Raw genomic sequence first — 24,081 nt, 5'->3', positions numbered from 1 at the left:
GTCTGAGGAACTAGTTGATTCTCTGGACAGGGAGAACAACTCTGAAGGGCAGCACAGAGCCAGCTGTGACATGGGGGCCTACACGCACCAACTGTGAATGTAACGCCGCCGAGGTGGCCCTTCACCTCCCAGCACTCACTCCGCCCATAGCCACGGACCAAGTCTGCACCCCACGCTAGGTGCTCAGGCTGGAGCTGCAGGGCCACCCTGGGTAGCTGTGTCTGGAAGTTCTCCTGCCCGTCTGCAGCCAGCAGCGTCTGGACGCCATGCTGCGCCTCGGTCACACCTGTCTCTCTGGGAAATGGAAGCTTCTGAGCTGGCTCCCTCTAAATGTCCTTCTGACCCAATGTGTTGCCCTTTCCTCTCCTTTCTAGAAGCATGTGGTTGGTTCCAAAGCCAAGCCTCCACTTGGTACTTCTTGGCAGAGACCAGCTCAGACCAGTTCTCCTTGCTGACACCTTGCTCTTCCCAGCCTCTCTCCCTTCCTGCGTCTCTGCCCTGAGTGTGCGCCTGTGCCCTATGTTCGTGGGCCGGGCCCTGCCTCTGCCCTTCCCACCAGGCGGCCACGGGACCTCCAAAGAGGAGCGAAGCTCTTCTCCCAGTTCCTCTCCTCACAGCCTCCCCAGGGCTCCACGGCATTCCAGTTTCTGGGTCCTCTTTCCTTCCCATTCCCAGATATCACACTTACCGTGTACAGGGCCCTTTGCTGAACACACAAGTGCCCCAGTGCTGGCCTCCTGGTGTGTGTGTGTGTGTGTGTGTGTGTGTGTGTGTGTGTGTGTGTGTGTGTGTGTGTGTGTGTGTGTGTGTGTGTGTGTGTGTGTGTGTGTGTTGGTACTAGTGCCTACAGTGTTGTTGCTTAGCTTTTTCGCTTGGGCTGGTGCTCTACCACTTGAACCACAATTCTAATGCCAGCTTTTTAGTGGCTCATTGGAGATAGTCTCATGGACTTTCCTGCCCAGGCTGGCTTTAAATTAGGATCCGCAGATCTCAGGAGATCCTCAGATCCCAGATTCTCAGAACTCCTGAGTAGCCAGGACTATAGGTGTGAGCCACCTCTTTTCTGACTCTTTCTGATCATGCCATCTCTGCTATTTTTTCTTCCGGTACCTGGATGCTGGTTGTTTTGCTGTTGGTGGAAGTGAGTTTTATTTTTGTTGTTTATTGTCATACCCCGGACTCTGCCACTTAAGCTACAGTCTTAGCTCTCTAGGATGCTGGTTAATCATTTTACTTCCTCCCTCTAGTTGTGTGTGTGTGTGTGTGTGTGTGTGTGTGTGTGTTCAGAGTCCCCCTCTAAGCGAATGGTTCCCAAATGCAAATCCCTATTTCCAGCTCCTTTCCTGGGAACAGTTCTTCCTGCTGGTCAGCCTAGCAAAAGTAAACTCATTCCTTCCTTCCCCCTCTTCCTTCCCCTCCTCCTCATGCTCCTTCTCCTCCCTCTTTCTTCTCTTCCCTCCTCTCACCAGCTCTGCCCTAGGATCCAGTCCTGCTTTGTACAGGCTGCCTCTAGGATCTCTCCAATTAGCTGCTTCCTGTGCTTGGCGCATGCCCAAGGCTGGCCCTTCACAGTCCCATGCCTGAATGCTGTCTCATCTCTCCCAGCTTGCAGGCTGTGGGCCACCTCTGCCTGCCCAACCCAGCTCCCCAGGCTGCTAGGGGGTTCGTTTGGCCCAAGCGTGTCCTGGATCCCAGCCCTTTAATGCTTAAAACGAGTCCTCCCCTCCTCACACACGTCTTGCTCTGAGAACCTCTTCATTCCCCGGCTGGGAACTCTCCAGCCCTTGGACTCCCCTTCACCCCCCTGCAGCCTTATCTGGCACAAGCACCTCTATGCTGGCACAGCAGTTATCTGTGGGCAGCATGCCTTCTTCTTGGAGGGGCCGCCTCTCACTCTCCACTCACCTTTCTGCTCCCTGTGACACTCTTCACAGGATTAGGCTGTGCTCCTACAGAATCCATGCTAGAAGGTGTGCATGCAGTGGGTAGAGCAATATGTGAGTGGGTGAGTGGCTGGATGGAGGGCTAGATGAGCAGATAGGCAGGTGGATGGGGAGATGGAAGGATGGATGGAGGGCTAGATGAGCAGATAGGCAGGTGGATGGGGAGATGGAAGGATGGATGGAGGGCTAGATGAGCAGATAGGCAGGTGGATGGGGAGATGGAAGGATGGATGGAGGGTGGATGGATAGGTGAGTGGGTGGATAGATGGGTAGATGGGAAGATGGATGAGAGGATGGATGGACAGATAGGAGGATGAATGGATGATGGGTGGATAGGATAGATGGATGAACAGGTAGATGGATGAATGATAGATGGGAGGACAGACGAGTGGGTGGACAGATGGGTAGATAGGAAGATGGATGGATGGATGGATGAGCAGATGGACAGAATAAAAAGCATTTCCAAGTGAGCACCAAGAAAGTTTGAGAGGCATTGAACCTCTAGATTGGAATCTTCCCATGCATGGGTGTGTGTGATAGTTGGAGCTTTGTCTTAGAGATGCCTTGGTTCTAGAACTCCAAAGGGACTTGAAAAATCTGGAAGGTCCTGGACTCTCCTCATACATGTGGTTGAGCTTTGGGCAGTCCTAGAGAATCTCACCATGCTGGAGACTGCCATCCTCAGCTCCTCAGCCTTGGCCAGCCTCAGTGTTCTCATCTTTAAAATGGGCTTACCCTTGCAGGATCACACCAAATCATGCTTTCTGGTGTTTGTCCAAGTACCTAACAGACTGTGTGTCTAGTGAGAGTTCTCGAGGTACTATGGCTGCTGCCTCTAGAAGTCCACACTGAGTCCCTCCCATGCCTCAGCCTATGATGAAGTGCTTGCTTACATACCCCTTGCTTTGAATCTCCAGAGTAGAGACTAGCCGTGGAGGGGCGGGGGCTTTGAGGACCCTGGAAGGATGAATGGCCTGGGAACAGAGGGGTGGGGAGGGGAAGTGAACTCTGTGCTGCCGGTGGAGAATTTGGTGATTGGGTGAGCCGCAGACTGGCTGATACTACAAATAGATAAAGCTGGACAAGATGGCCCATGCCTGTTCCCCAGCTATGGAGGGAAGCATCCATAGGACTGCTGTGCAGCCTGACCCAGGAAGAAAAAGCCAGACCCTATCTCAAAATGAAAGCAACAAGTGCTGGAGGCGTTGATTCCATGTCAGAGAGCCTGCCTAGCGAGGGCAACGTTTTGGGGCCAAACCCCAGTATTATACCTGATTTTTTAAGTATAGATAAAAAGATTGGGAAGCTGGGGCACCTATAATCCCAGCTACTAAGGAGATTGAGATCTGAGGATCACAGTTCTGCCTGGCCCAGGCAGAAAAATCCATGAAATGCTTATCTTCCACCAAAAAGCTGGAAGTGCAACTATGGCCCGAGTGGTAGAGCATTAGCCTTGAGTGAAAAAGCTGAGGAACAGCGTCCAGGCCCTGAGTTCAAGCTCCAGGATTAGCACCAAAAAAAGAAAAGAAAAGAAAAGAAAAAAACAGACTGGGAGACCAGTGGTCTTTTATGTATAACTCTGTTGCTAGGAATGAACTCTGGAAAAGCCCCCTACCTTCCTCAGTCACTGGGAGGTAGGAATATTGCAGCGAACCTTCTTCATGGAATACATGGTGCTTTATACACTTCTCATGCTGCAGCTTACCTAGTGGTCTCCAGCAGCCCTCTGAAGCGGGGACAGTACTACTCTCCTGCGATTTTTCTTTTTAAGGTTTCTTTAATATCAACCTCGAGGCTTAATTATCATTGCACAATTCAGCTCTCAGCCTCTGGAGCATAGCTAGGATGACAGGCCTGAGCCACCAGCACCAGGGACTTTGTGGCTTCTTGGGGGGGGGGGGGGGGGAGATGGCAGCCCCTGCTTTTCTTGGGTGCAGGGAGGAGGGAGAGGGAGCAGCCGAGGGAGCGGCCTAGGGAGCCGCCCAGGAAGACCTGACCCTTCGACTGTCTCCTACGCAGACAGAGCTCACGTCCCCACTTACAAAGCGCGCAGGGCTGGCCAGGCGGGGCGGTGGGCCTTGGGGGGCATTCTCAATACCACCGGGCCGGAGACTTTGTGGGGTGCAGGGACATAGCCCAGGCCTGCCTGGGGGTGCTTTGCCGAGTGGCTGCCATGGGGGGGGGGCAGGAGTAGCCGGTCCAGGGCGCTGACCTCACACCCAGAGGGACACGTCCCCGTCCCTCTGTCCCTCTGTCCCTCTGTCCTCTGCTCCTCGTGTGTCGTGCGTCCACGGCTCCGGTATGACTCAGTCCCTCCGAGTGTGCCAAGCCTTCCCGGGGCGGAGAAGGAAGAAGCGGGCCCGGTGGATGGAGGGGCGGGGGGGGGGGGGTGGCTGGGGCATAGAGGCCGGGAGGGGACCTGACTGCGGGGACCCCGCCCCGGGCGGGGCAGAGGTGGCACCGGCTGGGGATGCGGAGGCCACAGCCCGGGCAGGCCGGCTGACCCCTGCCGTCATTTCCTCCGGAGAACAATGGCTCGCCAACGCAGCGCGCGGGGCCGCGTGCGGGGCGCGCGCTCCCCGGGGCTGAGCGCACGGCCCGCCGCGCGGGGACCCCCCCCCCCGCCCCCGAGCCTGACGCCCCTTCCGCCCCGCAGAGCCCCCCTCCGCCCTAGCCGCGCATCCGCCGAGGGATGAGGACCCTACGGCGCGGTGGGACGCCTGCATCGTGGGAGCTGGGCCGCGCCTGACGCCTGTCCTCACCCCGCGCGTACCGGCCTCGGCCTCCGCATGGAGCGGCTGCAGAAGGTGCGGTGCCCCGGGCGCCCCGCGGGCCGGGTGCGGGGTCGGGGGTGGACCGCGGGCCGCTGGGGTCAGCCCGGGAGTGCGACGGCGCCACCTGGTGGCCTCGGCCGCGCACCGCACCGGGCCCTCCCCCGCCTAGGGCAGACCCCCGCCTCCCTCCCCGCCCTCGCAGCCACGCACACGCCCACCCGGCCCCCCTTCTCGCTCTCCCCAGCAACCTCTTACCTCCCCCGGGAGCGTCAGCTCCTCCCGAGACTCCAGTGTGCCCGGCTCTCCCTCCAGCATCGTGGTGAGTACCCCAGTAGGCCACCCACTCCTCATTTGGGGCGGAGGGAGGGCCCGGACCCCAGCTTCCTCCCACCCCCGCCAGAGCACCCCCACGCTCCTATGGTGATCCTGGCACGTGGGCAGAAGCTGGAGGCCCCTCCAAGCTTCCCGCCGCCCCCTTCGCTGTCATGTCTGGCTGTACACGAAGTGCCAGGCAAAGGACTGTCATTTCTCAGGTGACACCCTAAATGTTTAGGCTGAACACAGCTGGAGTTAGTAACTTGTGAACGCCTAGAATGACTGCTTTCTTGGTAAGAAAGTAAATTTCAACCGGTGAGGCCAGTGTGCCAAGCGAGGCCTTCCCAGGACCTGTTCCATCTGTGCCCATTTTCCCTTAGGCCAAGATGGACAACCAGGTGCTGGGCTACAAGGACTTGGCTGCCATCCCCAAAGACAAGGCCATTCTGGACATCGAGCGGCCCGACCTCATGATCTACGAGCCCCACTTCACCTACTCCCTTCTGGAACACGTGGAGCTGCCCAGGAGCCGGGAGGTAGGGGTATTTCCAGTTCCAGGAGTGAGGGTTGGGCCTGGGGGAGGCTGGTGAATGGACTCTCTCTGGGTTAGTCTCCCTGGAGGTGCAGTCAACTCCATGTGGGAGAGAGAGAGGGGGGAGTGGACAGCAATACTCGAGGCTGGGGTATGGCTGGGAAGTAGAAAGCAAGGGCAGCCATAGTTCAATAGCAACAGCATGAAGTGGGGGGGGGGGGGGGAGGGGTTCCCCGGTAGGAAAAGGATGGAGTGTGTAGAGAGATCTCAGAAATGCTGAACTTAAAGTGCTGGTGTGTGGTTGCCTCGGTTCCCCTCCTATCCATTCACCCCATAAACTGTCAGAGTACATGGTGCAGTGTCCGAGCGGGTATTGAAGTAAAAGGTGGGGTGCAGCCTGACTGTGGAGCGGTAGGTACCTAGATTGAAGTCTATGCTTTATCCCTGGCTGCTTGTGGCCTTGTTCCTGAGCTTCGTTGTCAGGCTCTCGGCACAGGGTCATGGCTGGCCCTCAGTGCGCTGGGCACACTGCCCCAAGATCCTATGCTTTTTTATGCTCCATACAGAAAGAGTCAGGATCTTGTCAGGAGCATGCTGGGGATAGGAAGGACAGAAGGCTGGACTGAGAATTGGCAAGGCCCTGAGAGAGAAGGGTGGCTAGGGAAGTGTGTGGAGTTGGGGTGGGGTTTAATCCTGTGACTGACCACTCTCCTCTCCATTCACAGCGCTCGCTGTCCCCCAAATCCACATCCCCCCCACCCTCCCCAGAGGTGAGTGTGCCCCAACACTGAGACTTCCTCAACCCTGTAGGGATGGGGTCCCAGATCTCCCTGTGTCCAGAAAGGGCTCTGCAGAGCCCAGAGTACAGCAGAATAAGCAGATCCTGCCCCGTCACTGGCCGGCTCTGTCTGATTCGGGGCCTTGCTTAAGCCTTTGTCCCTGGACAGGCATCGTGAGCGGGCTGAGGCCTTGGGAGTCTTTGCCCTGGGCTCAGGGGTGTTGGTGTAAGGTGGGAGCACTCGGATGGTAGGAGTGAAGGGCGTGCTGTGGGCTGTTCGGAGGTGTGGGGGCAGGGGATGTAGGAGAAACATGCTTCTGCTCTGCAGGTGTGGGCGGACAGCCGGACCCCTGGAATCATCTCTCAGGTGTCAACCCCAAGAACCACAGGAACCCCCAGGACCAGCCTGCCCCATTTCCACCATCCCGGTAGGTTTGGTTGTCGGCCTGACTCCACCTATTCCCTGTGACTTACATCTCCTCAGCACCCCGAGTCTCTTACTCTCCATCTCTCCCATTCCCTGAGGGACCAGCTCACCAGTGCACTCCAGAATGCTAGGACCCCAGTGCCAGTGTGCCCGTCACCGTCTTCCCCAGTGCTCTGAAGCACAGTGCCAGGGCCTCCAGTTCTGTCCTGGCTCTTGACCCACCCCACTTGGCCCATCCTCTTCTCTACCCAGCGTCCCCTGCCATCAGCATATGCTCCTTCTCATCTGCCTTTATTTCCCCTCCCAGAGACTACCCGCCCAGACTCCAACATCTACAAGAAGCCACCCATCTATAAGCAGAGAGGTAAGGGGCTGCCTGGCAGGGAGATAGATGGATACCTGTGTGTGACAGCACGGAATATTGGCCCTGTGCTCTTTGCTGCGTGTTGCTTTTTATATCTGTAATTTCACAGGCGCGAGGGGACCAGTGACAGAGCTGGGGACCCTGGGTGGTCCAGGTTAGCCCGAGGCATGGGGGGGGGGGCTGTGTGAGGACTGTCTCTCACCTCTGTCTTCAGAGTCCATGGGAGGCAGCCCGCAGAGCAAGCACCTCATCGAGGACCTCATCATCGAGTCGTCCAAGTTCCCCGCAGCACAGCCCCCGGATCCCAACCAGCCGGCCAAGATCGAAACCGACTACTGGCCATGTCCCCCTTCACTGGCTGTAGTGGGTAGGGAAACTGAGGAGGGGGGAGGCAAGGGCCCCCTCCCCACTACTCCTCCACCCTACTCCACAGCCCAGGGTTCCTCTTAGGGTTTGTTGGTGTTGTTGTTTTCACCTTCATCGGCACCCAGGCTTGTTGCCCTACCTCCTGCCATGATGCTCTGGAGGCCTGCCTGCCAGTTACTCCTTGCCTTGTTCATGGATCTGGTCAGCAGACACTTCTCAGATCTCCAGAGGAAAATAAATAAGAGAAGGTCTCAGTCCCCAGTGAATTTAAGTCATGTGTATGTGTTTCCTACCAGCTTCATAGGAAGGCGAGGAAATGATACTCTTATGAATCAATTATTGGTGCCAAGGATTGAACCCAGGGACTCACATGTGCCAAGGATACAATCTGCCACTGTGTTTCACTCCCAAACCTCTACTTTATTTATTCATTCATTTGTTTGTTTACCAGTTCTAGGACTTGAACTCAGAGCTTGGTGTGTTTGGCTTTTTTTGTTTAGGGCTGGCACTCTATCAGTTGAGCCATACCTTCATTTCTAGCTTTTTGCTAGTTAACTTCCTTTAAGAGTCTCTTGGAGCAAGGCACCAGGGGCTCAAACCTGTAACCCTAACTACTCAGCAGGCTGAAATCTGAGGCTCACAGTTTGAAGCTAGCCCAGGCAGGAAAGTTTGTGAGACTCTTTTTAAAAAATAAATTTTAATGTTTAGGGGCTGGGAAGGTGGCTCAGTGGTAGAGTGCTTGTCTTGCATGCATGAGGCCCTGGGTTCGATTCCTCAGCACCACAAAAGCAGAGAAAGCCAGAAGTGGGGCTGAGGCTCAAGTAGTAGAGCACTAGTCTACAGCTGAAGAGCTGAGGGACAGCGCCCAGGCCCAGAGTTCAGGCCCCATGACTGACCAAAAAAAAAAAAAAATGTTTTAATGTTTATTGTAAAGGTGATGTACAGAGGGGTTAAAGTTACATAAGTCAGGTATTGAGTACATTTCTTTGTGAACAGTGGTTTGTGAGACTCTTACCTCCATTGAAAATCTAGAAGTGAAGCTGTGAGTCAAATGGTAGAGCTAGAGCTCCAGCCTTGAGCAGAAAAAGCTAATGGACAGTGTCCAGACCCTGAGGTCAAGCCCTAGTTACCAACACACACACACACACACACAAACACACACAGAGTCTCACCACAGCCTATTTAATAGCTAGGATTATAGGCATGAACCACAAGCAGGTTTTTGTTGTGTGTGTGTGTTTTTTTTTAATAATTTGTTCTGCTGGGCATAATGGTTCACCCCTGAAGTCCCAGATACATGGGAGGCTGAGGCATGAGGATCACCAGTCCAGGAAGTGCAAGTTGGCCTTTGCAACAGATCTGTTTAGACTCCGTGATAACAGGATTCCTCAGCAGAGCTCCCAGGGACAGTGAAGAGAGACAGCAAAACCTCATCTTCAAAACAATGTTTTAAATTGAAAATAAAAAGAAATAGGGTTGTGCTTGAGGTCCAGCCCCGCACCTGCAAAGAGCGATGATTGACTGAGCTGCCTCTCTTGCCTATGTCTCCTAGAGACCGAATGGAGGAAGCGGAAAGCATCTCGCAAGGGGGCAGAAGAAGAGGAGGAAGACGAAGATGATGACTCAGAAGAGGAGATTAAGGCGATCAGGGAGCGTCAGAAGGAAGAACTCAGTAAGGTAGCATCTCAGAACCCCAGCCTGGTATCTTTGGGGACTAATGTTCTAGTCCTGTGGCTAGTCTAAACTGTGCATGTCACAAAAAAAAAAATCTGAATCAGAACAGGGAAGAATTTCCTCTCCTCCCTCAGGAATCTGAGAGACTGCTTCCCAAGGGCCACTTGGCTTGTGGGCTGCTTTGACAGCGACACCACTTGATATTAGGATTTAAAGCCCAGGGAAGGGTGGGCCAGGTCTTGGAAAAAGGGGAGTGTGGGTTACTGGTCCAGGGGAGGGGAGAGAGGTTGGGAAGCGTGGGAAGGCCATAGTTGGTGACGTGGTGCAGGGTTCTACAGTAAAGCTGAGGAGCTCCATGGGCCCCAGGGCTTGGGAATCTACCTGGAAACGCCATCTCTAGTCCTGCAGTCTAGCAACGCTGGGCAGTTTGTAGCCGACAGTCCAGTACCTAGGCTTTGGCCTTATCCTCCTTTCTCCTGCCTCAGGTTACTTCCAACTTGGGAAAGATGATCTTAAAAGAAGAGATGGAGAAGTCATTGCCCATCCGGAGGAAAACCCGCTCCCTGCCTGACAGGACACCCTTCCACACCTGTGAGTACCCTGGAGAGGGCTGGGGACCAGGGGGACTGCATGCCCCCCTTAGGGTGAGAATACCAGCCCCTGGCAGCAGTGGATGGAAGGAGAGGCCAGCATAAGTAGGGCTGGCAGAGTTATGTGTTGTTTTTGGTTTGCTTGTTTGCTTGCTTGCTTTTTTTGTACTCCGGACCCGGGTGCTGTCCCTTAGCTTTTTTTCTGCACAAAATGAGTGCTCCTACCACTTGAGCCACAGCAATACTTCCAGCTTTTTGGTGTTTAATTAGAGAGAAGAGTCTCACAGACTTTCCCACCCAGGCTGGCTTTGTACCACGATTCTCAGGTCTCAGCCTCCAGAATAGCTAAGCTCACAGGTATGGGGCACCCACCCCTGACTTGGGTTGGCAGGTTTTTTACATTTAACTGGTAGTTATGGAGGGTCTGCCAGGTGCCAGGCACTGGGGACATTCCCAGTGAAGACTGCATCCTCATTGGTGTCCTCTGGTAGCTTGTAGTCAGCAGAGGAGTCTGACATGGAACCTGGGGTTTGGAGCAGTGTGGCAGGCATGGTACAGAGAGCTCAGTGGGTGTCTGGAAAGAACAGCAACAAAGCCTGAGGTTAAACTGAGTCTCCGAGGAAGATAAAGCCAACTGAGGGAATGGAAGCGAAGGCCAGGGCAGATAACCAGAACAGCATGGGGGCAAAGGCAGGGAGCATGAAACACTGAATGGCCAGAGGACAGCTGGAGACAGAATAAGAGAGCATCCCCCAGTGAGGCCGAGATGAATACAGTGGGCCAGGCCTTTGAGTCTGTTCACAGTTTCAACAGATTTCCTTGTTCAGTTTCAGACATGAAAATAAACTACCTCAGCCATACTCATTCCCACTTACCCTCTTCATCAGTCCTCCCTGCTCCCAGGACCGGCCCTCCCAGCTGAGCCAGTTTTACTCTCATGTCTCTTCTCCTCCTTCTCCTTCTCTTCCCCCACCCCCTTCTCTGCCAGTCCTGAGGCTTGAACTCTGGGCCACTTTTGGCTTTTTCTGTGATTTAATTGGAGATAGGAGTCTCACAGACTTTCCTGTCTGGGTTGGCTTCGATCCTCAGTCCTCAGAGCTCAGACTCCTGAGTAGCTAGGATTACAGGTGTGAGCCACTGGGCTCTTTTCTTTTCTCTTTTTCTTCCTTTTTTTTTTGTTGTTGGTCATGGAGCTTGAACTCTGGGCCTGGGCTCTGTCCCTCAGCTCTTCAGCTCAAGGTGAGCGCTCTACCACTTGAGCCACAGTGCCACTTCTGGTTTTCTGGTGGTTTACTGGAGATAAGAGTCTCACGGTCTTTCCTGCCCAGGGCTGGCTTTGAACTGAATCTCAGTCTCCTGAGCAGCTAAGATTACAGGCGTGAGCCACCAGAACCCGGTTTCATTCTTTTTTTAGTGTGTGTTAATTGGACAAAGAGATTTCACTGTGTTTCAGATGTGCATGTACATGTTTTGCTTAGAACACCCCTCTCTTGCTTTCTCTTCCCCTTCCCTTCCCTTCAATCCCCTATTGATCAACAGCTTCCATTGAGTTTCCCACTGTGTTTCTTTAGGCCATCTTCATACATAGTTGCACTATATTTCTTTTTTCTTTTCTTTTTTTTTTTTGTCAGTCCTGGGGCTTGGACACAGGACCTAGGCACCGTCCCTAAGTTGTTGTTGTTGTTGTTTGTTTGTTTTTGGCGCAAGATAGTACTCTACTGCTAGAGCCACAGCACCACTTCTGCTTTTACTGTTTATGTGGTACTGAGTAATTGAACCCAGGACTTCATCATGCTAGGCAAGAACTCTACCACTGAGCCACATTCCCAGCCCATGCACTATATTTCAAAGTTATTCTCACTCCATATTTCTTTTTTCCCTCTCTCCTTCTCCTTCTCCCCCTACATAGTCCCATAGTTAGAATCACATAAGTATCTCTATCTGTCTGTCTGTCTGTCTGTCTGTCTATCTATCTATGGGATGATATATATCAGAAGACTAAGGTGGGATGATCTTTTCTTGTACATTTTTTATTGTAAAAATGCTGTACAGAGGGGTTACAGTTACATAAGCAAGGTAATGAGTACATTTCCAACTGAGCATTGTTGCCTCCTCCTTTGTTTTCCCCTACCATCCCTTCCCTTCCACCTCCGCAGCTATCCTCCCCCCACCCCCTCCACCGAAGTTGTAAAGTTCGTTTTCAACATAGTGTTTTGTACATCTCATTATTACAATGAGCCAACCTGTATCCTTATTTAAGCATTTTGGTTTTTTCCCTTCCCCTCCCCGAATTAGAGAAATGTATATACAAGATGCAGGGCACCGACAGCAAATACAGTGAAAGCAGGGTTATACCATGGGGGGGAACATACAAAGCAACAACAACAAAAAAAACCCACATGGTACATTATAAATACGTTAGAAACAATAACAAGAAAGAAAAAAGATATTTGTGTCCCTATCTTGGGGTTCATTTTGCTTAACATTAGCTTATATGGTCATATGTACATAGCTTTTGGCCTTTTCTGCTTGTCCTACACATATACTAGTTATTACAAATAAGGGAAACCATGCGGTACTCTACACAATCAGTGAGATTTCTCTAGTAACAAACTATAGAAATGATCCCTGGAAGTATAGTTTTAGCAGGATGATCTTGAATTTAAGGACAACCACTTATTAGCCCAAACAGAGAGTTCAGGGATAATTTGAAGTCTGGTATTGTGATATATTCAGTGTTACTCTTTTTATTCAGAATTGATCTTGCCATTCAGGGTCCTTTATGAATTTTCTATTGGTCAGTGGTTGAACTTGAACTCAGGGACTGGGTGCTGTCCTTTGAGCTCAAGGCTAGTACTCTACTACTTTGAGCCACAGCTCTACTTCTAGTTTTCTGGTGGTTAATTGGAGATAAAGTCTCACAGATTTTTCTGCCTAGGATGGCTTCAAACCTTGATCCTCAGATCTAGCCCCCTGAGTACCTAGGATTACAGGTGTGAGCCACTGGTTCATTATGAAATTTTTTGATTGATTTTTCTATTCCTATCAAGACTAACAGGACTTTGAGTATTTCATCAAATCTATAGATTGCTGTTGGTAGTCTAGATATATTGATTCTACAAATCCATGAACATGTGAATATCTCCATCTTCTGGTGTCTTCTTTAGTTTCTTTCTTCCAAGGTTTTATAGTTTTTATTGTAGAGACCTTTACTTCCTTAGTTAATAACTCAAGTGTTCGATTGTTTTTAGGCAGTTATGAATGGAATTATTTCCCTGACTTCTTTGACTAGTCATTGTTGGAATATAGAAAAACTATTGATTTTTTGAGTGTTGATTTTATATCCTGCTATATTTCCAAAAGTGTTATCAGATCTATAAGTTTTTTGGTGGAGTCTGTAGAGTCTGTTAAATATAGGATCAGATGATTTGCAAATTGTGACAATTTGAATCCCTTTCATTTTTCCTGCCTTAATTGCTTTAGCAGGATTTCTATTATCATATTGCACAAAAGTAGGGCAGGTGTTTTTGTATTCATTCTTTTTTTTTTTTTTTCAATCATGGGGCTTGAACTCTGAGCCTGAGCACTGTCCATTATCTCCTCAGGTCAAGGCTAGCACTCTGCCACTTGAGACACAGCGCCACTTCCAGTTTTCTGGTGGTTTATTGGAGATAAGAGTTTCACAGATTTTCCTGCCCAAGCTGGCTTTGAACCGTGATCCTCAGATCTCAGCCTCCTAAGTAGCTAGAATTATAGGTGTGAGCCACCAGCACGTGGCTTGTGTTCATTCTTGACTTTAGAGAAAATACTTTGTTCTACTCAATATGATGTTGACTATAGATTTAGCACATAAAGACTATTAAATGCAGGCATAGTTCTTCTAGTCCTAGTTTCTTTAGAGGTTTCACCATTAAAAAATGTTGAATGAGTTTATTTATTTATTTATACTTTATTTTATTTTATTTGGCCGTGGGGCCTGAAATCTGGGCCTGGGTACTATCTCTCAGCTCTTCAGCTCAAGGCTAGTGCTCTATCACTTGAGCCACAATGCCACATCCAGCCTTTTCTGCTTATGTGGTGCTGAGGAATGGAACCCAGGGCCTCATGCATGCAAGGCAAGCACTCTACCACTGAGCCATCTTCCCAGCTCTTATTTATTTATTTATTTATATTTTTTTGCAATCATGGGGCTTGAACTCTAGAGGGGCCTGGGTGTTGTCCCTCAGCTCTTCAGCTCAAGGCAAGCTCTCTACCACTTGAGCCACAGCGCTACTTCTGGTTTTCTGATGGTTTATTGGAAATAAGAGTCTCATGGACTTTCTTGCCCGGGCTGGCTTTGAACCACAATCCTCACATCTTGGCTTCCTGAGTATCAAGGATTATAGACGTGAGCCACCAGCACCCAGCAAATGTTTCATGTTTTGTCAAAGGTGTTTTTCTGTATCAGTTGACATGATCATGTGATTTTTGTTCTTGGTTCTGTTTATTTGATGTATTATATTTATTGATTTACATATAGTGAACCATCCTTGCATTCTTGGATTAAACCAACTTCATCATGGTGTATAATTTTTTTAATGTATTTTAATTCAGTTCATAAGAATTTTATTGAAAATTTTTGGGTGTATTCATCAAAGAGATTGATCTTTAATTCTCTTTTTTCTGTGTGTATGTATCTGATTTTGGAATGAATGGGATACTTGTGTTTAGTAGTGTTCCTTACCTTTCTGTTTCATGGAATAGTTTGGGGAATATTGGTTTCAGTTATTCTCTAAAGGTCTGAGAATTACTGCTTCAATTTCATCACTTGTTATAGATTTGTTTAAGTGATTTATCCTGTTCAATTTTGGTAAGTCAAATATATCTAGAAATTTATCCATTTCTTCTAGATTTTCAGTTTGAGTATAGGGTTTTCAATGTATTCCCTCATGATTCTTTGGATTTATGATATTCATCTCTTAATTTTAGCCATTTGGGTCTTTAGTCAAGTTGGGTAGGGGTTTACCAATCTTATTTTTTTCTTTTTTGTCAGTTGTGGGGCTTGAACTCTGTGCCTGGCCACTGTCCCTCAGCTCTTCAGCTCAAGGCAAGCGTTCTACCACTTGAGCTACAGCGCCACTTCCAATCTTATTTTTTTCATAGAACCAATTTATTTCTTTGCATAGTTGTTTTTAATTTTAATTTTTTGGTTGGTCGTGGGGCTTGAACTCTGGGCCTAGGCACTGTCCCTCAGCTCTTCAGCTCAAGGCTAGCACTCTACCACTTGAACCACAGTGCCACTTCCGGTTTTCTGGTGGTTAATTGGAGATAAGAGTCTCACAGACTTTCCTTGCCCAGGCTGGCTTTGAACCATGATCCTCAGATCTCAGCCTCCCAAGTAGCTAGGATTACAGGCGTGCGCTACCAGTGCCTGGCCTGGTATAGTTTTTCTTTTAAGTTTCCATTTCATTAACTTTTTTCTCTGATCTTTACTGTTGCTTCCTATTGTTAATTTTGAGTTTAACTTGTTCCTGTTTTTCTAGAAGTTTAAGGTGCAACACTTAGACTATTTGAATGCTCTCTTTTTTCTTTTCTTTTTGTGGAGGTGGTAATGGTAATAGGGCTGCACTTGCTAGACAAGCAATAAACTCCTTGAGCCCCCTGCCATCTTCTTGTAAAGACACCAGGGTTCAATCATGGGGCTGCTGCCATGATGACCTTACCTAATCTGAATCACCTCCAAAGGCCTCACCACCTGGATTACATTCCCATCTTCTTAATACCTCATGATGGGGTTAAATTTGAACAGTGGAAAACTTAGGGGGAATAAAATAATATTCCATCAATAGCACTGTGTAATGTCTAACAACTTCCATGGATCTAGAGAAAAGGAAATGGGGCTGAGAAATATCTAAGAGATTGATCAAATCCATTGGATTGAATCCAGTGGCAGATTGGATGTGGGGATGTGGGTGAAACATGTTGGAACTTGATTTTGGGGTGCTGGAGAATGACATCCTGGAACTGAGATAACAAAAAAGGCAAGTTTCCCTGGAAAGGGGCAGAGGTTGAGTTTGAATGTCCCACCTAAGTTATGAGAGTGGGAGCTGAGTTTGGCTGAGCTAGGCACTGGAGTCTCTACTTACACATAATGGTCATGTGGAGAGGAAAATGAGACTGGATATAGGAAGGAAGGGCAGGGCACCCAGGTGTCCCTGGAGAACACGTCTAGTAAAGATGCAGCAGGAGGATTGGTAGAGTGGGAAGGCTTGGTGTGTGGAAGGAGACGGACCCTTTGAATGTGTATGGTTAGCTTGAAGGGCCTTCTCTACTGCTCAAGGTCTCCATCAAGAGCAGGCCAGGTTAGAAGCTGTGGCTCTCTACTGAGAAAACGTGATATGGCTTGGTAAAATTAGTAGAAGTTTAGAATAGTTACTGATGGGAAGTGGCGCAAGGCCTTACCTTTGTAGTGATGTTAATCTACAAGGCTTGAGTTCTGCCAAATCCTTTGGGCTAGATGGGAGAACTTGGGCTGATCGAGGATTAGTGTTTGGTAAGGGAGGAGCTGAGGGACTGAGTGCCAGACGGGCTAGTGGAGGCACTGATGAAGTTGTTCGTACACCCCTCCATGGGTGGAAGCTGAGAAGGCGCTGACAGAAAATGAGGACGATGCAGAGATAAGAAACAAGAGATCTGTACTAGGCGTGGTGGTGTATGACTGTAACCCCTGCATTCTGGGTCGGGGGAGGGGGGACTGAAGCAGAGGATCTCAAGTTTGAGGCCAGCCTGGGGCCAAGTAGTGAATTCCAGATCAACATGGGCTAATAACCCGATGCTGTTTCAAAAACCAAACAGAACAGAACAATAACAACAAACAACAAAATAAAGAACCTGGTGGTCTCTACAGGACTAAAGAGCAGGTAGTGGTAGTGGGCCTGAGTAGGCAAAGCAGTTCTGGCCAGGATGTGGCACTTGGAGAGGGTTGTCTGCTATGGACCGCAGAGAAAAGCTGCTTGTTGGCTTGATTGTGTGGCTGAGCCACACCAAGAGGACCCAACTGGCAGGTCCTGAGTGGGTGAGAAGAGTTGCAAAAGCAGTTTTTGAGAATGCAGAGCCAGTAATTGAGGCCTGGAGAATGAAGCTGATAGATTTGTGCCTTGAGGCATGGGTTCAGCTCTGAGTTCCACGAGATTCTTCCAGCTCTTCTATTTATCCAGAAATGAGCTCTACGACTTCTATTATTTATTTAGCCAGTCCTGTGGCTTTGAACTCAGGGCCTGGGCACTGTCCTTGAGCTTCTTTTGCTCAAAGCCAGCGCTCTACCACTTGAGCCACAGCACCACTTCCGGCCTTTTCTGTGTATGTGGTACTGAGGAATCAAACCCAGGGCTTCATGCCTGCTAGGCAAGCACTCTACCACTGAGTCACATTCCCAGCTCCAAGATTTCCATTTTTGCCTTAGAATGGTCACGTGTATGTCAGTGTCACTTGGAATCAAACCCAGGGCTGCATGCCTGCTAGGCAAGCAGTCTTCCACTGAGCCACATTCCCAGCCCCAAGATTTCCATTTTTACCTTAGAATTTCACATGTGTATGTCAGTGTCACTTGTGACACCCCTGGAGTTACACGTTACACTGTCACGTGACTGTACAGGTGACAGTGACACTCTAATCACCATTTCACGACATTGAATCTCAGCTCCAGCTGTAGATTTTAGTACTCAGGCCTTTGGCCCAATTGTGTACTTACTTGGTACAATTCTAGTTAGAGAGAGGAGGAAAAGTATTCTAGACACTGCAGAAGCCCCCACTGGGCTCCTTTTAGTCTCTCCCCTTTCCTGCCATGTTCTGGGTGGGAAAACCAGGCTTCTTGGGAAGGACTGTCTTGACCAAGGGACTGAGTCCAGGCCCTCTTGCTGTCTTCCAGCTTTGCACCCAGGAACGTCGAAGTCATCTTCTCTTCCCTCCTATGGCAGGACCACCCTGAGCCGGGTAAGGCCTCCTGACAGAGGACCGGGAGACCGGGGCCAGCTTCCGAATGACCAAGTGCTTGAGTATCTGGGGGGTGCTGGGAGGCAAAAGGGACCCCTTAAGAATATCCCAACTTCCTCTCTTTGTGGCCTTTCCTAGCTACAGTCCACAGACTTCAGCCCATCGGGGAGTGAGGCAGGAAGCCCAGGTGAGCAGCCTGGCGGCCTGTGTCCAAGGCTCCTTGGACAGCCTGTCTGTTGGGGGAGGGGGCATGTGTAGAGCCCCCCCTGGCCCTGGGAGCTGGCTCTGAACAATGGCTCTCTCTCTGCAGGCCTGCAGGTGAGTGCCCCCTGGAGGGGAGCAGGCGGAGGAGCATCATCGGAGGCCAGGGGCAGTGTGGGGACAAGGGGAGGGGTGTATGTGAAGACTCAAGAAGCCGGGGTAAGACTGGGAAGGTCCCCCACCCCACTCTGGCTCACTTCGGCTTTGGTCTCCCCAGAACGGAGAGGGCCAGAGGGGGAGGATGGACCGGGGGAACTCCCTGCCCTGTGTGCTGGAGCAGAAGGTGAGGGCAGGGGACCTGGCTGCCACGGTGGGGGCGGGCAGCGGGGGCGGGGCCGAGGCAGGCAAGCTGAACTCATTTGCTAGGGGTCCTCCTGGAGACGGTGAGGTGGGGTGGGTGGCATCACCGAGAAGCTGGGGAAATGGATGGCAATGAAATGGCATGAACCCCGATGGCTCCTCCGCAGGTCGACGTGGCGAGGGGGTGGGGCTCGGGCAGTGGAGTGTTGGCATGGACAGAAGACTCTCAAGAGCCTCAGAGCCCCTCCCCCTTCCTCCCCAGATCTATCCCTATGAAATGCTGGTGGTGACCAACAAGGGACGAACCAAGTTGCCCCCAGGGGTGGATAGGATGAGGCTTGAGGTATGCAGGGCAGGCGCTCCATCCGCCTAATACAAGGCTATGCCCGCTTTGGGAGGACCTGGGTCTTGGTGCCATCAGAGATGAGCCTCAAGCCTCACCTGCCTATGTCCTCCCCCCCCCCCCCCCCCGGCCCCACAGAGACACCTGTCCGCCGAGGACTTCTCCAGGGTCTTCGCCATGTCTCCAGAAGAGTTCAGCAAGCTGGCCCTGTGGAAGCGGAACGAGCTCAAGAAGAAGGCCGCACTCTTCTGACTGTCCCTGCCACCCTCTTGGTGACAGTCCCTCCCTGTCGCTCCAGGGCTCTGGGCATCCTCTTCCCCAGGGGGCTGGGAGCAGTGGGCGGTAGGAGCAGTGAGAAGTAGGGCAGAGCTCCCTGCTGAGGGAGAAGGGGAGCCAAGACCCCTGGAACCCCGCAATGGCCAGGGGCTTCCTCCGCTCCTCCCAGGTCCCCACTGCCTCACTCAACCCAGCCTGGACTCCAGCACACACCGAGTTAATGTTTGCCCCCTCTCCCTGCCTGTACTCCTCCACGTGACGAGGGTGAGGGGCACGAAGGGGACACTTCGTGGTCAGGCTGTCAGCTGTCCTGTACAGAGGTGGACCGGCTGTGGGACCCTGTGTCTCCCTGCCACGTGGACCCCCCTCCACTCCTTTCTGGAAGCCCCCTGTATCTGAGCTTCCTGTTCCTCTGACTGGCAGGGGCAGGTTCCAGCTGGGTCTCCATTAGGAGGCCATCCTCCCTCCAGCTTGCCCTGTCCTCTACTTGTGACCCCAAGCTTCAACGCCACCCTTGCTCTACCTCCAGGGCTCCCCCAAAAGCCTTGGCTAAGAGTGGAGATGCTGCCTATACAATGTCTAGCTACCACCAGCCTCCTGCCAAAGCCGGCTAGGATGCCTCCGTCTAGCGCCTGCCCAGGGACCACGAGCCCAAGCCACGAGCCTCCCTTGGATGGGGTCAAGAGGCCAGGCTTGGGACATCTCTGAGAGGCCTGGCTCCCAGGGCTCCACCTTTTCCCATGCACCCCCCCCATCTAAGCTGTCTACAGAATGTAATTTATTGGGGCACCCCCCCCCTGCAGCTTTTCTCGCCCAATCCTACCCTACTACTCACTCCCAGCTCTCCTCTTCACATACGTATGTTTATATAATTATATATATATTTTTTTGCCCAGCTCTGGGTTTTGCTCCTGCCCAGACCTTGGCATTCCCTTTCCACTGTGTGTGTGAGATCATGTTGAGAGGACTCTGCTTGGAATTAAAAGGTTGCATTGGGTCCCTACATCAATTTGGTTTTCTTTTAGTGGTTTTTTTTTTGGGTGGGGTGGGATGGAGTGGGGATAGTACTGGGATTTGAACTCAGGGCCACCAGCCTACTACACAGATGTTCTATCAGTTGAATCATGCCCTTATCCCTTCTTGCCTTCATTATTATTATTATTATTATTATTATTGCTACTGCTGGGGCTTGAACTCAGGGCCTGGACACTACCCCTGAGCTTCTTTTGCTCAAGGCTAGCACTCTACCACTTGAGCCATAGCACCACTTCTGGCTTTTTCTGTTTATGTGGTAGTGAGGAATCAAACCCAGGGCTTCATGCATGCTAGGAAAGCACTCTACCACTAAGCCAAATTTCCAGCCTGCCTTCATTATTTTTATATAGGTTCTTGCATTTTTTTTTTTTTTGACCTGGCTAACCTGGACCATGAGCCTCTTTTTTTTTGGTCGGTTGTGGGGCTTGAACTCTGGGCTTGGGCGCTGTCTCCACACTATTCAGCTCAAGATGAATGCTCTACCGCTTGAGCCACAGCGCCACTTCCAGTTTTCTAGTGGTTTTTATTGGACATAAGAGTCTCATGGACTTTCCTGCCTGGGCTGGCTTTGAACCACGATCCTCAGATCTCAGCCTCCTGAGTAGCTAGGATGACAGGCGTGAGCCACTGGCATCTGGCTTGGACCATGATCCTCTTGTTTTATTATCCTACATAGCTGGATGCCAGGTGTAAGACACCACACTGAATTATTGGTTAAGATGGGTATAATTATGTTTTTGTTTGCGTTTTTCTGTTCTAGTCCTGGGGCTTGAACTTAGGGCCCCAATGTTCTCCTTGAACTTTTTTGCTCAAGGCTAGCACTCTACTGCTTGATTCACAGCTCCACTTGAGGTTTTTTGATGTTACATTGGAGATAAGAATCTCACGGGCTTTCCTGCCCAGCTGGTTCCAAACTGTGATCTTCAGATCTCAGCCTCCTGAACAGCCAGAATTACAGTTGTGAGCCATCCCATACTGGCTGTATCTCACTATCTTTTTATCTGGACTAGCCTTAAATTCTCACCCTCCTGATTTTCACCTCCTGACTACCATCTCTTTATGAGTAAACTAATCAAAAGCATGAGACCCTGAATTCAAGCCCCAGTAGCTACACAAAAATGTTTCTAGAAAAAGAGTTGGAGGGGATAGACAGATGGCATCTACTACCCTTTCCCAATTCATTGTGTCATGGCTACAGGGGGCTGATGATGGACGCAGAGGGACTGGTTATGAATGCGGGAGCTGGGCTTCCTTGCAGCCTCTTCAAGGGCTCTGTGATGGTAGCAGGGTGGGAACAGAAACTTGTGTCTAGGGGCTGGAAAGAACAAGGGCCTTTACACTTCTCCAAGGCCTCTGCTTACCTTGGCGGTCAAGTTCATCTCCATGGGGCCCAGGGTGCTCCTTGTTCACTGTGGACGCCAAACACCCAATATAACCCCAGTGTGTGACAGTATCCTGAGCTGACTGTCAAGGATCAGTCAGGAAAGGAAAACCAGCAAGAGCAGAGATCAGGTAGAAACCAAGGGAAAGAGATGGCGGTTTGGTCAACCAAGACCTCCCCAGGGGAAAAGCTGTGGAGCTTCATGTCTGCAGGGAGGCTGTGGGATGCAGATATGATTGGGGGCTCAAAGTCTATGAGGGGAGCTGATGGGCAGGGGCGGGGGGGGGGGAACACACTGGTTATTACCTGATTAGAACAGGCTGAGTGGGTGCATGAAGAGGTGTGCCGTTGACGGACCAGTGAGCGGGTGATGTCCAAGACAGGACCGTAGCACAGGAGCTGAGGTCAGACCAAGGCTCCAGGCGATCTTCCTGTCATTTGGCTAAAATGAGTACAAGGTGTATAATAATCATTCAAACTTGAGCAAGTATTTTAGAAGAGTGCTGTTGCATATTTTAAATTATGTAAGAGTTCTTTATCATTATAACAAATCTGTGAGTCACACGGAACTTTAGCCCATCCCCCCCCCCCTCGCTCATTCTTTCTCTCTCTCCCTGCTCCTCCCTAGTCCTGGGACTTGAACTCTGGGCCTGGGCACTGTTCCTAAGCTTTTGTGCTCAAGGCTAGCACTCTACCATTTGAGCCACAGATGTACTTCCCACTGTTTTGAGGTTAATTGGAGATAAGAGGCTCAGAGACTTTCTTGCCTTGGTTGGCTTCTTAAACTGTGATCCTCAATCGCAGCCTCTTGAATAGTAGCTAGGATTATAGGTCTGGTGCCCATTAACACCCCCTCCCTCCCACTCTCTCCTCTCTCTCAAGACAGGACCATGGGATTCTGGACTACTGTTGGACTTCTGGATTCTTCTGCCTCAGCCTCCTAAGTGCTGGGATTACAGGCATGCACCACCATATCCTGTAAGACAGGTCATTTTTATCATTTCAACAAATGAGAAAATTGTGGAACAGAGATAATTCACATACGACTCATGAGCTGGGACTGGGGACCAACCCTCCAGGTTGCTGATTTTGTTATTGTTGCTAGAGGTTGAACTCAATACATTGATCATGTTGGGCAAATGCTCTAACATCAAACTCTCTAGACCTTTCCCAATGTGTAGGGCTGGTTTTTGAAGGGAAGCAGGACAGGACAGGCAAGAAGGAGCAAAACCAGGCTTTACTTATTACCATGCTAGGCACTAGGGACACAGCAATGACCTGGCCAGGGAGACCCCTGTCTATCAAAGCTCCCCGGCTGACAGGGGAAATGTCAGCATTGCAAGCTCCAGTGGATACTGTGTAATTTGATCATTTGATACCAAGTCCCAGAGTATTTTAAGTTCCTGGGAATTTAGAGCTACTCAAGGCAGGACTCTAGGTCCTTAAACCAAAGCCTTAGGAAATATCCCCCAGGCTCCTCAGACATAAAACCTGCTATATTCCCTCCAGTTATTTACAAACTTTTTTTTTTAAGCAAAGCTTTTTTTAAAGTTAGATCTTGGGCTAGGAATGTAGTTTAGTGGTAGAGTGCTTGCCTAGCGTGCATGAAGCCCTGGGTTCCATTCCTCAGTACCACACAAACAGATAAAGTCACAAGTGGTACTGTGGCTCAAGTGATAGAGTGCTAGCCTTGAGCAAAAGAAGCTCAGGGTCAGTGTCCAGGCCCTGAGTTCAAGCCCCAGACTGTCAAAAACTAAAATCTATTACTGTTTTTTAGGTTGAATTTTGTAGTTAATTATGTAATCAGTATGGAACAAAGAAACTGTCTGATGTATAAAAAAAGTTCTTCCAAGCCAAGCACTCCTAGCTCATGTCTGTAATCCATCCTAGCTGAGATCTGAGGATCCCAGTGTAAAGCCAGCCCAGGTAGGAAAGTCTGTGAGATTCTTTTATCTCCAACTAATCCATCAAAAAGCCAGAAGTGGAGCTGTGGCTCAAGTGGTAGAGTGCCAGCCTTGAGTGAAGAGCTAAAGGAGTATCCAGACCCTAGTTCAAGCCACACAGTACAGGCACAAAACAAGGAAGGAAGGAAGGAAGGAAGGAAGGAAGGAAGGAAGGAAGGAAGGAAGGAAGGAAGGAAGGAAGGAAGGAAGGAAGGAAAAAGCAAGGCAGTGCTAGGGTCCTCTCCATGTCTGTGGGCTTAGCACCTTTGCATTTGAAAGAGCCAGCTGTCAGTGACCTTCATTCTACCTGGAGTGACAGAATAAGCTTTCTGCAAAGGTCATCCCCAAATGAACTAACAGTGGCAGCAAAATCCAATACATCAGAAAAGACACTAACAGGTTGAGAACATAGTTCAAATGGTTAGCACCATCTGAGTAGAAAGTAGCTAAGGCCTGAATTCAAATCCCAGTATATTTTTTTAAAGGAAATCACCAACACTTTTTTTTTTTTTTTTGGCGTAACACATACAGTGTGAATATTTGTTTTGGTTTTGCCCTGATACCTGGGTGTAAACTACGGGTTTTCTTGCTCATGGCTGGCACTCTACCACTTAAGCCATGCCTCCAATCTGGCATTTTACTGGCTAATTGGATACCTTGCTGCTCCAGCTGGCTTCAAACTATTATCTGGATGGATGTTTCCTGAGTAGTAGCTAGCACTACTATTTTTCAGTTGATTTTTTGTTTGTTTTGAGGCAAGGTCTCTATCGCGTAGGCTGGCCTTGAACTAATAATCTTCCTGCATTTG

At 50.2% G+C, this 24,081-nt stretch overlaps 1 protein-coding gene and 1 pseudogene across 5 annotated transcripts in view; one reads left to right on the top strand and one right to left on the bottom strand.

Moving 5' to 3' along the window:
- The window catches only part of Dmtn (dematin actin binding protein), a 33,144-nt gene that overhangs the window by 6,727 nt on the left and 2,336 nt on the right, over positions 1-24,081 (top strand). Inside the window, exons 2-16 of one of the 5 annotated variants that reach the window (XM_042667235.1) lie at positions 4,600-4,750; positions 4,962-5,036; positions 5,413-5,568; positions 6,290-6,334; positions 6,671-6,770; positions 7,077-7,133; positions 7,348-7,500; positions 9,052-9,176; positions 9,659-9,764; positions 17,670-17,734; positions 17,873-17,921; positions 18,045-18,052; positions 18,213-18,278; positions 18,558-18,638; positions 18,777-19,917. In XM_042667235.1, coding sequence (XP_042523169.1) covers positions 4,733-4,750; positions 4,962-5,036; positions 5,413-5,568; positions 6,290-6,334; positions 6,671-6,770; positions 7,077-7,133; positions 7,348-7,500; positions 9,052-9,176; positions 9,659-9,764; positions 17,670-17,734; positions 17,873-17,921; positions 18,045-18,052; positions 18,213-18,278; positions 18,558-18,638; positions 18,777-18,890 — 1,218 coding nt within the window. In that variant the 5' untranslated portion in view covers positions 4,600-4,732 and the 3' untranslated portion in view covers positions 18,891-19,917. Of the gene's footprint in view, positions 1-4,599; positions 4,751-4,961; positions 5,037-5,412; positions 5,569-6,289; positions 6,335-6,670; positions 6,771-7,076; positions 7,134-7,347; positions 7,501-9,051; positions 9,177-9,658; positions 9,765-17,669; positions 17,735-17,872; positions 17,922-18,044; positions 18,053-18,212; positions 18,279-18,557; positions 18,639-18,776; positions 19,918-24,081 lie in introns of those variants that run through there. The other 4 variants (XR_006145354.1, XM_042667237.1, XM_042667236.1 and 1 more) reach the window with 4 other exon arrangements.
- On the bottom strand, positions 12,331-12,407 carry LOC122096649 (annotated as a pseudogene).

This window comes from Dipodomys spectabilis, unplaced genomic scaffold (assembly GCF_019054845.1).
Source record: "Dipodomys spectabilis isolate Male_0828 unplaced genomic scaffold, ASM1905484v1 ptg000380l, whole genome shotgun sequence".
NCBI lineage: Eukaryota > Metazoa > Chordata > Mammalia > Rodentia > Heteromyidae > Dipodomys > Dipodomys spectabilis.
This window is presented reverse-complemented; position numbering and strand designations above follow the sequence as displayed.